Source organism: Cordyceps militaris (genome assembly GCF_000225605.1).
Source record: "Cordyceps militaris CM01 unplaced genomic scaffold CCM_S00004, whole genome shotgun sequence".
Lineage (NCBI taxonomy): Eukaryota > Fungi > Ascomycota > Sordariomycetes > Hypocreales > Cordycipitaceae > Cordyceps > Cordyceps militaris.
Window position 1 is genome coordinate 268182 of NW_006271972.1, and position 15768 is coordinate 283949.

Genomic DNA, 15768 nt, shown 5'->3' on the forward strand with positions numbered 1-15768 from the left:
TATGTTGTGGCCTCGTTGTACTTGGCCAACGCGATAGCGCATTGGGAGGACCGGGTTGTAACGATTGGGAGCGGTTCCACTGCGTTGTGACTCGAGTGCGCATGCTCTAGAAGTCGAAGAAGTGAAGTCGTCAGTATTAATGGAAGCCAACATCGGTAGTGGTGGCTTATAGAGGTAGGTTAGTAGTTAGGTAGAGATTGTCAAGTTGGATTGTTGCCATCTTTTCGGTGTTGTCTTTTGCGCGTGTCTCTCTGTACCTTTTGGCTGCTTATTTGGTAGGACAGGTACTTGCCAGGTAGAGAGAGGTACCTACCTCTAATTGTGCGACCAACCATGTCGCTGGCACTTTGCCAACTGGCGCTGCATGAGAGTCCTGCAACTTGCAAGCCCACTAAGAAATCACTGGAAGCCGCCGAGGCCACTACCTGAATTGCCCACCAAACTTGCAGGTACCCCTCTGTAAGCCCTGTACTTGAGCCAGTAGAAAAGCTCCAACCTGGCCCAATACATCCACCGAAACCACCCCAACCTTCATCTAATAAACAAACTAAAATCCTCGTGAGAAACGCTCATCCATCCATCCACACCCACACGCTCCCTCTCTCGTCCGATTCACATCCCACTGTCCCCAGTCCCGGTTGCCTTAATAATTCTCTGCGAAAAGCAACAGCCCACCCGGCAAACAGATACCGGCCTGCTCTGAGACCTTTCTTCCCCTACCTAACCTTACCTACTAACCTACTAGCATCCTGTTATCCACCTGGTGCCGCTCTCTTGCTTCTTCCTCCCATCCTGCCCTCTCTTTTCCTCCCCCCCAACATGGACACCAAGAACACGTCCCACCGCAATAGCAGTTCCTCGCAGCGTCGCCGTCTGGTCAAAAAGTCGTCCCATCATTACTCGCGCTCCTCTTCCGGCCTTGACAGCGCCCACGACGCACACTCCATCCACAGCAAACGCAGCTCATCGAATAGTCTCCGTCGCACACCCAGCGCGCCCCCGCCCGTGCGACCGAGCAACACCATCGCCGGTGCCTTTGCTGCTTCGACCTCGCCCTCGCCCCGGCATCCCTCCCAGGCTCAGCCCTCGAATGTATCGCCGCTGCTGCAGCAGGGTTACTTTGCCGCCGCCGCACCCTCGTCCTCTTCTTCCTCACGCCTGCCCTACCGCAACAGTCCGTCCTTGCAACCTGAACTTCAGTTTCGCCAGCCCGCACCCGTGTCCGCACCCGCACCCCCAAATCCCGTCGCCGACGACTTCATTGGCGCTCCTTTTGACGGCGCCGCTATCCTGAGCAGCATCGAGTCGGCATCGTACAATCCTCCGCCGACCGCCGCTCTCTCACCCGCTGTCGGCTCGACCCTCGCCACCACCAACACTGCCAACACTGCCAACACCTCAGCCACTACCACCTTTACCAGTCTACGCACATCCCTCCCCGCCCAGCCGCAACAATCGTCTCCTACAACGACTGTCGTTGCTCGTGCTGCTGCTGCACCCATTTTTCGTGCCGTTAGTGCAAAGAAGCCCAAACCCCCTCTTCGACCCTCGAACAGCGTCACCACTATGGATTCAAGTGTCACCCTCGTCGATAAGTCGGGCACGGCGCCGGCCGCCACCCCCAACAGGTATTCAGACGAGTCTGGCGGCATTCCTTCTAAGCCGCCTACCGTTCGCAAAAAGTCGGGCCTGTCTGGTTTTGTGAACAGTCTAGTCGGCTCCCAGAAGAAGCCCATGATTTCCGCACCAGAGAACCCCATTCACGTCACCCATGTAGGCTACGACAGCTCTACTGGCCAATTCACGGTATGCCATCGACCCCGCCCACCAACCACACTGGTGATTACGCTTGCTAACTTGTTACGAAGGGGTTGCCCAAAGAATGGCAACGGCTAATTAACGAAAGTGGTATTCCCGAAAAAGAGCGCCGCGAGAACCCCCAAACCATGGTCGACATTCTTCAGTTCTATAAAGAGACCACTGAAAAGGCCCCCGAGGACCAGGTTCTCGAAAAATTCGGCCATGCGGCGGACCGATCGCAATACGCCAGCCCTAACCCTTCGAATTCCGCATCACCAACCATGTATCCTACCAACTATATGGGTACGTGGCTGTTCTCTTTATACCTCGCCTGTCAACTCCTGCTAACCATGGCACAGGAAGCTTTGAGAACCCCCGAGCTGCACCTCCTGTTCCCGCCAAAGGCCTTGGCCTACCACTATCAAAAGACATGGTGCCTAGCCGACCTGCACCACGGCCGCCCGTCAGTATGGGTAACCGTGCTACCCCACCAAATGCATACACTGCGCCAAAGGACTCGGGTATCGGCATCATGAACAACGAGTCCGACAGTGGACCCATGTTACCCGAGGAGCATCGATCTCGCTCAAACTCGCGAGTCACTGGTCCTGCGCCCTTCTCGCCTCAGCAGACCGGTTCACCAATTGCTACACAGCCCACGCTTCTCCAACAGCAGCAAATGATTCAACAGCAACACGAGCAGGCCATCGCCCAGGCCCAAGGAGCCATGGCTGGTCAGATCGGACGCGCTCCTAGCAAGAGGCTACCTGCCCAGGCGCCATCCCCTATCGCTGCAGGATACTCCCCACGCGAAGCCAATGGAGCCCGTCATCAGCCTGGCATGACTCCAAACCCACAGGCACGACCTCGCCACCGCTCACGACAGAGTAACGGCATCGACATTGTTGCAGCGCTCAAGCGTATATGTAGCGAAGGAGATCCCCGTGAGATCTTTAGAGGCCTAACTAAGATTGGTCAGGGCGCATCTGGCGGTGTCTACACCGGGCATGAGCGCAATAGCAATCGGTTGGTTGCCATCAAGCAAATGAATCTTGAGCAACAACCTAAGAAGGATCTGATCATCAACGAAATCATTGTGATGAAGGAGAGCTCGCATCCAAACATTGTAAACTTCATCGACAGCTTTCTCACTGGCGGTGAGCTCTGGGTGATTATGGAGTTTATGGAGGGTGGAAGCTTGACAGATGTTGTGACCTTTAACATCATGACGGAAGGGCAAATTGCCTCGGTCTGTCGCGAAACTCTCAAGGGTCTACAACATCTGCACTCCAAGGGAGTCATTCACCGTGATATCAAGTCGGACAACATTCTACTCTCCAACGAGGGCAATATTAAGCTGAGTAAGTCACCTTTCCTGACAGTTCCTTGTACCGTTGCTGACCTGAACAGCTGATTTTGGTTTCTGTGCCACGATCAATGAAGCGCAAAATAAGCGCACGACCATGGTTGGTACACCTTACTGGATGGCACCCGAGGTTGTCACTCGCAAAGAGTACGGCCGCAAAGTGGACATTTGGTCACTTGGTATCATGGCCATTGAGATGATTGAGGGCGAGCCTCCGTACCTTACCGAGTCACCTCTCCGCGCCTTGTGGCTGATCGCAACCAATGGTACTCCGCAAATAAAAAATGAGAGTGAACTATCAGACGTTTTCAGAGACTTTCTATACTTTGCTCTCAAGGTCGATCCCGAGAAGCGAGCTAGCGCTCATGACTTGCTTAGAGTGAGTTTCCCTGGCATGCCAGCCCCTATGCACGTTACTGACAGGCATTGCAGCACGATTTCATGAAGCTATGCGTGGAACTTGGACAGCTGTCACCTCTCGTTCGATCTGCGCGTGAACAACGAGCCCAAGAAAAGGCGCGCAAGCTCTAAAACCAACTTGATGTCTTGGATAAGTTGATCATATATATTTTCTCGGCTGGTGTCTGAATGCGTGGAATGTTGGGCATGGAAGCGTTTGCAAGGTCTGAATCATAGGCCCTATTCATAGCGAAGTGCCTGGATACAAAGCCTGTAGTGCCGTTGATTTTCCTCGGCGCTCGCAGTTGGCCATTTCTTTTTGTTTATACAACATGATATCTCCCCCTTTCTCCGCTCACTGTATATCGGGGAGGCCATGGAAAAGGGACGAACTGGTGGGATCCGGACTTTTTTATTCATGGCGGGAGGCATTTAGCGACAACAAAATTCCCTTTTCTATGTTTAGAGCATCGATTACTACCAGAAGGGGAGAAATCTCATTGCACACAGAAAAGTTGACGGTGAGAGATGGGGTTGGAGTGTAAAAAAAGCATGAGATTAAGATTCACTCTACGATGAGAGCTGAGCTAGATACCAGCCCTTGAGAAAAGTATTGAGAAATCTTGGAAACCTAGGTACTTTCTTGCGTGAAGCACCGTTTTAATGGCTCAAGCGTGAGCCTTCTATTCTGGCCGCTGGCCCACTTGTGTGCACACTTCCACTTGCCAAGATTGACGAAATGTTATTTACAACGAGAGGTGTATCATGGATTTGTCGGAGAAATGTCATTCATAGTCTGCTCTGATCCTAACCTGCCAAGTTCAGCCGCCTCACCCCAACACCTCGCTTCAATTTTCTCAACGCGAAAAACTCAATCTACATCATAATACATCTGCAACACACCTGCAATATGCCTTTCACGGCCGCCCATCACGCCTTGCTTTCCTTGGTCTTGTTCTCATCCTCGGTGAAGTTGAGGCTGACACTGTTGACGCAGTGGCGCTCGTCCGTCGGGGTCGCGTAGCCCTCGCCCTTGAAGACGTGGCCAAGGTGTCCGCCGCAGTTCGTGCAGACAATTTCGGTGCGCGCCATGCCGAGCGTGCGATCCTCGTGCCGCGTCACGGCGCCGGGGATGCTGTCGTAGTAGGCCGGCCAGCCGCAGCCGGACTGGAACTTGTGGTTGGCCTTGTAGAGGGGCGCCTCGCAGCCAGCGCAGGTGTAGACGCCCGCGTCCGGGCTGTGCTTGTCGTACTTGCCGGTGCCGGGGCGCTCCGTGCCCTTTTCGCGCAGGACGCGGAACTGCTCTGTTGCGGGAGGGTTGATTAGCATCTGGTTGTAGATGAGATGAGATATGCGGGGGGGCATGGCTGTGCTACATACCCTTGTTCAGCACGGCTCGCCACTCGTCGTTGCTTCGCTTATCGGGGTACGACATGTCGTCAGAGGACTTGGAAGCTGATGATCCGAAAAGGGCCCCCAAAAACGGGATGCCGGACATGGAACGTAACGGGATTGTTTGATGGAATGTACTCAACCCGGCTCGTGGCGGCGGGGTACGGAGTCTAAAGTGAGAGAGCGTTTGGACAAATGTCGCAAAGACTGGTCTAAATCTCATGAGGGGAATAGGGTGATGTAGGAGCCTGAGAAGCAAGAAGGAAGCAAGATGGATGAGATTGAGCTTGTCTTATAACTAGACTTGGAGTGACAAATCAGAGCTTAGAGGTTGAGGAATCAATTGTTGCAAGTTAAGGTGGCTTCGGCCTCAGCCACGGGTATGTATACCCACTGCAATGTCGCCACCGCGAACATTGCTCCAAACCGGTCGATGACCTCATCACAAGTTTCCAAATCGAGGGAAAAAGAGTAGCAATAGATACATTTAATCAATCTCAAGTGATTAGGAGAAGAAGTGATTTCAAAATAATTTACAAGAACAAAGAGAATTCCCCGTTCCTGTTCACAAACTGGTAAACCCGTTGTGACTGTGGGCCGTGGAAATCCAGCCACTCATACGCCACAGCTCTCGATGGAGCGACTCGGCTCGTGGCTAAATTACTAGCGGTGGGATGTGTCCCAAGGCCCAGGCAGTCACATAATTCAAGGGGCACCAGACCAAACACTTGCGGCATTCGTCCCCAGGCAACAGCTTAGCCCGAAATCTGGCACTTCCACGATACAATTTATCAATCATTCTCGCACCTCACTCCGGATACAATCTACACCCATCCCCACGCACACACACACACGGAACCTAACGATGTCGAGACGGGCGCCCAACCCCGCGGCCGAGCGGGCGGCTCAGAACCTGGTGACGCTCAAGAACCTGCTGAAGCTGGAGGCCAACAAGATTTGCTCCGACTGCAAGAAGAACAAGCGTAGGTGAACCCGGTTCCGGTACACACCGCGCCCATTGAGCCAGCACCACGACCAGGACGAAAAACAAAACCCCATATGCTGACCTTATCGGTGCGCCTACAGACCCCCGATGGGCGAGCTGGAATCTCGGCGTCTTCGTCTGCATCCGCTGCTCCGGCATCCACCGCGGAATGGGCACGCACATTTCGCGCGTCAAGTCGGTCGACCTCGACTCGTGGACGGACGAGCAGCTGCAGAGCGTGCTGCGCTGGGGCAACGCGCGCGCCAACAAGTACTGGGAGGCCAAGCTGGCCGCCGGCCACGCACCCTCCGAGGCCAAGATTGAAAACTTTATCCGAACAAAGTACGAGCTCAAGCGCTGGGTCATGGACGGGCCGATTCCCGACCCGGCCACGCTCGACGCCGACGCCGACGACGACGTGCCGCTGAGCCTCGTGCGGGAAAAGCAGGTCGTGGATAAGAAGGAGACGGCGCGCAAGGGCTCGGTCGACCGGCCGTCGACCGTCGGGGACCTTATTGGTGGTGGTGGTGGCGGCAGCGCGGATGCTGGACCGCCTCGCGCGAAAGCGGCGCCGGCACCGCCAAAGACGACAACGACCAAGGACTCGCTGCTGGGACTCGATTTCTTGGGCGAGAGCTCGGCGCCCCCTCGGCCGTCTAGCACGCCGGCGGCGCAAGCGCAGTCCCGGCCGGACCTGAAACAGTCCATCCTGTCACTATACGCTGCCGCGCCAAAGCCGCCGCCGCAGGTACAGCAGCAGCAAAACAGCCAGCAGGCCGGCGGTTGGGGCTCGCCACCCATGGGCCACCACCACCAGCAAGCCTCCCAGGGGGGGTTCTCTGATGCATTCGGCGGTATGAGCCTCTCGAACCCGACGAGCCCGAAGCCGCAGGCCGCGGACCCCTTTGCCGGCCTGGGCGGCGGTCACCGCGCCTCACAGCATGCCTCCCAAAGCAGCACCAGCACCTTTGGCGGTTTGAGCGGCGGTAGCTTCTTCGACAACAAGCCCGCGCCGCCGCAGTCCGCTACCAATCACGGCGGCTTCCACAGCAACAACAGCCATTTCGCAGCCTCGTCTAGCGGTGGCTTCGGTGACTTTGCCAGCCCCGTGGCTTCCGCTCCCGCTCCCTCCAAACCCGCGCGGGCTACCACGTCGTCTTCCTCCGCCATGGGCGATCTCTTTGACCTGTCGGCCCCCGTGTCGCAGTCCTCGCCGCCGCCCATTTCCCCCACCGCTTACCAGAAGCCGCAGCAGCCCGCATCCACAAGCTCCGTCTTCAACCTCTCGGCACCGCAGAGCAAGCCCGCTTCCGCCGCCGTCGCCACCAGCAACACGGGAGGTAGCTTCAGCGGCGGCGGCCTGTCTGGCCTCGACGCCTGGGGCGGCAATGAGTGGGCGACACCCGCGGCGGCCAGCACCCCGCCCGTACCCGCGGCACCCCACCCCGCTGCGGCGGCGGTGGTCAGCAAGCCTGCTGTCAGCAGCGACATGGGTTGGGGTGGCAGCATGAGCAGCAGTGCCTTTACCAACACGGCTATTGTGCCCGGCACGGGTGGCGGCTTCAGCCCCGCACCCAAGGTGACGGCGGATGAGGAGTTTGGTGGCTGGGCGAGCAGCACCGGCATGGACGGCCAGACGACGACGACGACGACAACGTCGGCCGCGCCCAAGGCTGGGGGCTTTGGTGGTGACGATGATCTCTTTTCCAACGTTTGGCAGTAGAGCCAGGAATAAGTCGCTGATAGAGGAGGGGAGGCACTTTCCTTGAATAGCGGAGAGGGGTCTCGTATCTTGGTTCTGGGGGTTTGCATACTTTCGTTTATAAACACGGGCGGAAAACAAGGAGGGCATTTGGGAGTGGGCAAGCATGTACACGGGGCGTTTTTTTTGCGTATTCTTTTATAACCAAGTATCCTAGGTATACGGTATAGCTACGAGAAAGAAGAAGAAATTCGCGAATGTTTGAAGCTGTTGCAGTGAAGGGACTGGACTAGAATGAGAAGAATGGAAGTTAAAAAAAATGCAACGAATTTAAACTAAAAAGACTGTTGTATATTCAACCGAGGATTTCGAAATACTAAAAATAGGATCAACGCCGTACCGATGCCCGTGGATATATAACCTGCGCCCCCCTAGTTCGGGACGACACTCGTACCGGCTCATTCATAGACTATACTCGAGTCTCTACTGCCCGGTGCAATGTAGCGTGAACTAAATCTCCTCCGTACGACGCCCGTAGGTATTCTGTTGTCGTCTCGCCTCTTTCGCACCCCATCATTGCGTATTTCGGCTGTGCTTGTGTTTTCTATCTCCACTTTAGAGAAACATGTGCACCGCATAGTATAAAAAGATGAAGACGCCAATCAAGATGGCCGAGAGCTTCAGGATGGCGACCTTGTTGCCCGAGGCGGCCATGCGCGTCAGGCGGCCGGCCGAGCCTCGCATCTGGGTTCCCATGGAGGAGAACGTCTCGGACTAGAAAGGAGCACGAGGGGGGGGCAAATTAGCAAGACGAAGTCTTCTACCGGTTGGCGAGGGAGCCCTCGACATGGAGGCGCCGGGGGGAGAAAACGTACCGTGTTGTCGATGACGTCTTGCGCGCGCGCATTATCGTAAATGTCAATGGTGACGCCGCGCAGGGCCGACACCTTGGCTGACAGCTCGTCCAGGCGGGAGTTGTTTTGGCGCTCGCGCTCGTAGGACTCGGACATGGCGGCGGCGGCGGCGGCGGCGCTTGCTGTATCTTTTTTGTTTCGCCCTGGTTAAAGGCGCGCGATGTTTGATGAGGGATGACGGGGGTATTGGTCGTTGGCCGTGTGTATTGTGCCGAGGTTGGAGAAGGAGGCGTCTGGGGGGGAAGGGGTCGGCGGTTTGGATCTCGATGGATGGAGGATGGCCGCTGGCGGTATCGCGGGTAAAGGAATAATAGGCAGATGTGTGCTTGTATCGCTGATTCAGCCGCGCCGGGCGTCTTGGTCGTTGCAGATGACTGTGTCTTTTGGTGATTGGTGGTGTGTAGAGTGGTAGGGAAGAGGTGCATGAAGCAATGCCGAAACGTAAAGCCACCCCCGATGCACTACCTACCTAGGTACGCTGGAACAGCCACAGTCAGGCGCAACAGCCAAGTTGGCCCCCAGCGGCGCTAGGTACCTTTTTGCAGGCACAGACTGCTAAACACTACAGCGGCGATAACGTCACCACTCAAAGGCCCAATATCCTCAGCGGTTCGCTTACCACGCCCCGAGTCTAGACTACAAAAGTGTCCCCGAGCAGCCGGACATTGTGAACGCGAGCGAGAATGCACCGACACTCGAATCGCGTTGATCTTACGTCCTGGCCATGATAACTTGCTGTGACGTCTCGCTGCCATTGTAGGTTCAAACGCCGCCGTCCATTGTCGCGCACCGCCACAATCCACGCGGCCCCAGCCCAGCGTGGCGGGGCTGGGCGGGCTGGGCACCACCTTTCTTCAATGACATCGGGTTTTGGCACCACCTCTGTCTTCAGCACACTTGCCCTTCTTTTCCTTGAAACTCCCTTCTTAACATTTCTGTGTTTTTTTTTCTTTTTGCGCAGCAGCCATTCATTCTTGGTGATTTTTAAACCTCCCGACCTAACCCCTCGTCGCCCCTCCTCCAATCTCCGTCGCACTCCAATATCGTAAAGCGACTCCTCCGCGCGCAGGGCTCTCACCCGTCGTTTCACCCCGCCTCCACAAACCAATTCGGCCGAACTTCGACGCGGCCTTTTGAACGAACGATAGCTGTCCTGTTCGGTCCAAACAGGTTCGACCTCTCGAGCGAACGTTACCAAATCCCTCTTCAACAACTCTTGTATCCTTGACACGTAAACTCGCAAATATGGGCATCAATAACCCCCTCCCCTCCAACTTGCAATGTGAGTAGACAGAAGTCACCTACTTGTGCGCGAGCGTGTGCGCTCGTGCGGCCTCGCGTGCGGCCATTTTGCCCGCGCCAAGCCGCGCACAATCCAAATGCGAACTCGCCATCTTGCTTAATAACGATCAGTACTGACCTCGTAACCCTTTTCCCTCTGCTGCAGCGGAGTGCAAAAAGTGCGGCAAGATTCTCGCCTCCTTCGTCAACCCGCGGCAGGCTTTTGGCCCCGAAAAGGTGATTCCGCCCTCGATCCTCGCCAACGCAAAGGGCCTGGCTATCATCACCGTGCTCAAGGCCGGCTTCCTCGGCTCCGGCCGCTTCGGAAGTGGCCTCGTCGTCGCGCGCCTACCCGACGGCTCCTGGAGCGCGCCCAGCGCCATTGCCACGGCTGGCGCCGGATTTGGCGGCCAAATCGGGTTTGAGCTGACCGACTTCGTCTTCATCCTCAATGATGCCAGCGCCGTCAAGACTTTTGCGCAGGCCGGCTCCCTTACGCTCGGCGGCAACGTGTCCCTGGCCGCCGGCCCCGTCGGCCGCAACGCCGAAGCCGCCGGTGCCGCCTCCCTCAAGAGTGTCGCCGGCATCTTTAGCTACTCCAAGACAAAGGGCCTCTTTGCTGGTGTCTCCCTCGAGGGATCTGCTATCATCGAGCGCCGCGACGCCAACGAGAAGCTCTACGGTACCCGGTACACTGCCCAGCAGCTCCTCACCGGCGCCGTCTCGCCCCCGCCGCAGGCCGGCCCGCTCATGAACGTCCTCAACTCGCGCATCTTTAGTGGCATGCGCGGCGGCGCCAGCATGAGCGATGAGTCCATGTACAATGATGTGCCCACCTACAGCGACAGCCGCGACGACTTTGGCGCCGGCGGCAACGGGCCGGCGGGCCCCCGACGGACGAGCACCTGGCAAGACGACGTCTACGACCGACCCTCGGGCTACAACGCCCCGGCGAGAGCAGGCACCTTTTCCTCGAACCACGCTACCGAGAACCACCACAACAGCAACAACAATGGCTACTACGACAACCCGCCCTCGGACCGCAAGCAGGGCCCCGGCCGCCCCTCGGCCCCGAAACCCACATTCAACACAGCCGCCTCGCTAAACAAAAACGAGGCTATTGCGCTCTATAACTTTGACGCCGATCAGCCCGGCGACTTGGGCTTCAAAAAGGGCGACGTTATCACGGTACTGAAGAAGACGGACAGCGACAATGACTGGTGGTATGCTATGACTCGTCTCGTCCATTCTCGCAGGGAACAGAAAACGCTAACAAGAAACAAATAGGACCGGCATGGTTGGTACAAAGCACGGTATATTCCCCAGCAATTACGTAAAGATGAGGGCGTAGGTCGAACAGGGAGGAAAATGAGTTGATGTGCCATGCTTTTTATCCTGGCCTGATTCACGGTCTTGCAGATTTTGTTTTGGGCAACGAAGTTTTCTTCATCATTGTTGATCTTGTTTCTTGTCTCATGTTTCTTGTCTCTTGTTTGTTCTTCCTTCTGTCTACTATTTCTCCTTTGACGAGTTTGTTAGCGAGAATGATACCATTTCACCTCCACGAAAGCTGGCAGTCTAGTAATCTGACCTAGCGACGGACCGGTGCTACTTTCTTCTCGCTAGCTCTGAGATGAAATGAAATTTTGCTGAAGCATGGCCAGAGGTCAGATTAGAGGATCGATGATGAATATGACGAGGAAAAAAAGAAAGAACTGCGAGCATTCTTCATTGATGACAAGTCTCTGGACGAGCCGCTGCTCACGCAGACGTCGGTTCGTAATGAAAATGATTAGAACAGAATTGATTATATTGACCCTTGCGCAACGGAATCGTAACGTGGTGGCGTACAGATCCTGGTTGGTGAAAGAGAGGAGAGAATGGACAAGTGTGCAAGTGTTTGACATCTGCAACCTTCCTCAAGACAAAGTAATACTTCATTGAACCTCGAAAGTTATGCGCAGAATTTTATTACCTGGGTATCTCTAGAACAAACAATAAACTCACTACCATTACAAAAAAAGGCCAACGGTAAAGCTGGCACTGGGGTATCAAGACAAAGAAATACAAGCACAAACAGTGACGCCATCCAAATAGACAGCGATGAGTCACAGCGTCCTCCAAGAAAGCCACAAGAGATTCAGAAATCCAATAAAGACAACGAAAACAGAAAAGAAAACACAGAGAGTATACCCAGGGGGGGGGGGGGGGTGAACAAAGGCAAAGACTCAACCACATTGTAGCTGAAATTCAAGACGCTTCTGCCATCGTCGTGATTCCAAACTGCGATAGACGTGATTGTCCATTACCAAGGCACCCAGTATCCATTTTTAGCCTTCTAGGCTTTCATGGCGGCCGGAGTCGAATTTAGTCGCGTGGAGGGCTTGCGTGCTTTGACAATGTGCCATTCAACCTCATTGTCGACGTTGCTGTACTCGATGACCCTTGTGTAGCCGAGTCTGTGAAGACGGCCCTCTGGGTTCGCGCAGGCCTTTTCCATGGCGCGGACCAGGCGCTCTCGCAGCTCATGGTCCGTGTTGCCGTCGACGGGCACGACGAAGCTGAGCTTGCCCTTGCGGCGGCGGGTCTTGGAGGCGAACTTGCTCCAGACAATAAGCCCATCGTTCCGGGACTCGCCCCACTGGAGGACGTGGTCGGGCTTGTCGTCGGCCTGCGCCTGGATGGTCTGAAATAGCCGGAACTGGGCACTGACGCGGGCGACGCTGACGTCGTCGGGGTCCATGTCGGGGAAGAGCTCGCAGCGGCCGTCGCGGCGGCAGACCCAGAGCTTCTTAGCAGGGTTCTTGACGTCGAGAGAAGCCTGCGACTGCTTTTTCGACTCCTTTTTCGACTGCTTTTTCGACCGCTTCTTAACGCGGTTGGTATGCTCCATAATCTTTTGAGCCGGCTTCACCTGAGAAGGTGGCGAGCGGCTGCTTCGTAGCGCCATGGACGACGGCATGATGCGGTTCCCGTCGTGGCTTATCGTTGTCGTAAGGGTCCGATGTCGGAGAGAAGAGATGCAGACGTTTGAAAAAAGTACAGAATGCAAAATGCTTAGTAGTAGATGATGCAGACTGATCAAATTAACCGCCGATGGAGCGCAAGGATGCTTGATGTGCCGCTGTATTGAGGGTACCGGCGGAGGTGATCAGAAAACTAGGGATGGGTGATACAAGCCGGCTCGTAGTAGCCTTGGTTGGCGAGTTTCTGACCGAGTCGATGGCTGATGCAGACCGGGGTTTGTTACTGGCTGATCGTTATTGCTAACGAAAAAGCAATACAAGCAGAAATGCCGTTTTGTACAACCTTGTTATACATACGCCAAGTTACCGACGATAGAGTGAAAGAGCACCAGGAATACCCAAAGGCACCTAGGTAGGTAGGAAGAGGAAGTGATGGGTAAGGAGAAAATAATTCAGAGCAGGCACCCAGGAAGGATGAAATATTTCAGAGCAGGCACCCAGGAAGGAGACTCTGTCTACGAAGTCACGGGAAGACGGCTGTTGGAAAATATTAAAATGTAGAGTTTGCAATTTATTAGTAAATGCGCCGGACTAAGTGAGTCATGAGACGCTAGCCGTCGAGCCAAGCAATATTATTTATTTCAAGTCCATGATGTAAAGGTTCTTTCAAATAAATTTTACATGGTGCCTACGATATTGGCTGCCAGACATGGAGAGCATGTGCCCCCCAACTTTGTCAATTTATCATACCAAAATTCCAAGCGAGTGTTGTATAGATTGTCCACATAGTATTGGGCGATTTCGAACCGGTTCAGCCCATATTCGATATCTGCTTCGTACTGATCTATTATTCTCGACGTCATCTTGTTCAGAGCATCGAGAACCGTCGCTTCTGTTACTAGGAGCGTAGAATCAGACCCGGCTTCCAATCCTGGATGTTGACTAGAAAGATTTGATCCGGTACTGGTGCCTTTCTTTGAATTTCTTGATACATTCAGAGGCGGTGGGGATATCTCTGTACAGTTGGTGCTTTTGAAACTAGCCGCGCTCATGACGCTAGCCGCGGCGCTCGTTGCAAATGGTGTTGACGCTGTGACTTTCGTGGCCTTTTCCCCATGCTGTATTTTCTTTGCAGTCAACCTTTTTCCTTTCTGTTTTGCAGTCGGAGCCACATCCGGTGACCTTGTCTTGGTCGATGATGTAACTTTGGACGAAGAGCTTTTGCTAGCTTTCTTTGCGGGTGATTTCTTCTGCGCTGGCAATGTTGCTACTGTTGTACGTTTTCTATTTACGATCTTGCGGTCGCCGGTTGACTGGCTTTCAACTCGTGCCGATTTTTGACGGCGCGATGCATCCGTTTGGGCTTCTGCCGACCTTTTGGTAGCCTTTTGCCGTTTGCCTGGCACACTAGCAGATATATCCTTATCGGATTCCGTTTTCAAATCCGCATTACCGACGGTTTTGCGCTTGGTAGCGCTAAACGTGGTGGCAGTGTTGGATTCCCCTACTTTGCGACTGGTCTTCGTGAAAGGTAGACTGCGCGCCTGAGGCATGTACTGTCGGAAGTCGGAGGCTTTGCAAAGAGCGTCGGGGTCTAGTTGTTCTACGGCAAGACTGCTTCTCATACTAGTATTGCCACTGTGTGGTGGGAGAAACTGATGTGGCGGTGGATTCGATCTTGCTGGCGTCATGCTTGGTGTTGGATTCCAAGGCAATTTTTCCAGTCTAGTATTTGCCACATGTGAATCCCCTAAATATACGTCTTGTGAAGAGAGATTACCGAGTGGCGCGGGCCTGTCGGGGGCGAAGTGGTTGTAAGGATTGAGGTCGACTGGAAGCTGCGACGCTGTAGTTGACATCAATGAGCTACTGAAGTTTTGTGACGGAACCGAGACTGTTCTTTGTAGCGAATAGCTGCTAAACGGATCAACGAGGCTATTGCTGGCGACTCGCGGGAGTTGGCCGCAAGGGGAGAGCTCGGGCTGGCGCGAGGACGGGAAGCTCATGACTGAGGATAATCTCATCGGTGCGATACTATCCGAGCTTGTGCGAATAGCCGGGTCGACTAGACTAATAGACGAAGATTGTAGGCTGCTGCTTATAGGGAAACCGACTCCTTCGAGCACGGAGAGGCAGACATGGCAGTCTCTGGCCTCCTCGAAGTGTGCGAAAATCGTACAGTCTGGGCTAGGTATCTTTACGCATATGACAGACGTTGATGTATCGGCTGATATCACGTTGGATGCAATGCTTGGATTCCGCAAAACATCCATCAATCGAATGGAAATCTGACTGATGTTAGCAGGAGAATTGACTCCCAGGCTCATTGCTTACGAGGGGCTTCCTATCATTATGGACCACAAGTATGAGAACGTCATGATTTGAGGAGCCAGGTTGAAATCGCTGTAATGAGAATGACATTTGCCTTGCATTGTGATTTGGTATAAACACCTTGTAGGTAGAGCCAGTCTTGAGCTCTAACTTCTTGAGCGGCGCGTACGAAACTGGGTGAGCTTGCTGCGCCATGGTGCAGTACTGACTCGATCACGGCGAATTGCGGGTACGAGATGTATCTTGACCAAATCGCAACGAAGATGTTCGTCTTGGATGATTTCTTTGTTTCTCACCAATGCAAACAGCGACAATCTGCTCTTGCCTCAAGACGGAAGAGCTGCCGATTGGCTGTGGGTCACGTGGAGCCAGAGTCTGCCCGCCTGATTTTCGTCGCGCCAGCGCGCAACACGTCTCCCTGTCACTTTCGAGCTAGCTATGCGCCCGTCAAGTACAGCACAACCTTTGATAGCATCTGCATCCTGACCTTGCCCAATCGCAATTGGCGCACGAGGCCAGCGCGACCATCCGACTTTCAACCGCATATCAGCGGCGGATACGAGCGCGTCCAACTCGCGGATTGCGCGCAACGCCCGTCTTGCGCCGCCCTCGACCAACCAGAAGTAGATTTC

General features: G+C 54.6%; 6 protein-coding genes across 6 annotated transcripts; 3 read left to right on the top strand and 3 right to left on the bottom strand.

Annotated features, from left to right (window-relative positions):
- Nucleotides 1–819: 819 nt before the first annotated feature.
- On the top strand, nucleotides 820–3697 carry CCM_05107 (sexual development serine/threonine kinase PakA; the record flags this gene model as incomplete). The annotated part of the gene is made up of 5 exons (XM_006670253.1): nucleotides 820–1806; nucleotides 1869–2103; nucleotides 2160–3161; nucleotides 3211–3545; nucleotides 3590–3697. The coding sequence occupies 5 exons, from the start codon at nucleotides 820–822 to the stop codon at nucleotides 3695–3697; spliced, it is 2667 nt and encodes an 888-aa protein (XP_006670316.1).
- A 798-nt stretch (nucleotides 3698–4495) lies between these two features.
- On the bottom strand, nucleotides 4496–5063 carry CCM_05108 (methionine-R-sulfoxide reductase SelR, putative; the record flags this gene model as incomplete). Its single annotated transcript, XM_006670254.1, has 2 exons — nucleotides 4496–4869; nucleotides 4946–5063. 2 exons carry the CDS (start codon nucleotides 5061–5063, stop codon nucleotides 4496–4498), a joined length of 492 nt encoding a protein of 163 aa, XP_006670317.1.
- A 759-nt stretch (nucleotides 5064–5822) lies between these two features.
- Nucleotides 5823–7665, top strand: CCM_05109 (stromal membrane-associated protein; the record flags this gene model as incomplete). Its single annotated transcript, XM_006670255.1, has 2 exons — nucleotides 5823–5940; nucleotides 6044–7665. The coding sequence occupies 2 exons, from the start codon at nucleotides 5823–5825 to the stop codon at nucleotides 7663–7665; spliced, it is 1740 nt and encodes a 579-aa protein (XP_006670318.1).
- A 594-nt stretch (nucleotides 7666–8259) lies between these two features.
- On the bottom strand, nucleotides 8260–9284 carry CCM_05110 (SNARE protein; the record flags this gene model as incomplete). The annotated part of the gene is made up of 5 exons (XM_006670256.1): nucleotides 8260–8418; nucleotides 8520–8680; nucleotides 9028–9036; nucleotides 9094–9194; nucleotides 9274–9284. 5 exons carry the CDS (start codon nucleotides 9282–9284, stop codon nucleotides 8260–8262), a joined length of 441 nt encoding a protein of 146 aa, XP_006670319.1.
- Nucleotides 9285–9803: 519 nt separating this feature from the next.
- Nucleotides 9804–11190, top strand: CCM_05111 (DUF500 and domain-containing protein; the record flags this gene model as incomplete). The annotated part of the gene is made up of 3 exons (XM_006670257.1): nucleotides 9804–9840; nucleotides 10006–11062; nucleotides 11127–11190. The coding sequence occupies 3 exons, from the start codon at nucleotides 9804–9806 to the stop codon at nucleotides 11188–11190; spliced, it is 1158 nt and encodes a 385-aa protein (XP_006670320.1).
- A 987-nt stretch (nucleotides 11191–12177) lies between these two features.
- CCM_05112 (uncharacterized protein) lies at nucleotides 12178–15331 on the bottom strand (the record flags this gene model as incomplete). Its single annotated transcript, XM_006670258.1, has 3 exons — nucleotides 12178–12820; nucleotides 13556–15093; nucleotides 15140–15331. The coding sequence occupies 3 exons, from the start codon at nucleotides 15329–15331 to the stop codon at nucleotides 12178–12180; spliced, it is 2373 nt and encodes a 790-aa protein (XP_006670321.1).
- Nucleotides 15332–15768: the final 437 nt, after the last annotated feature.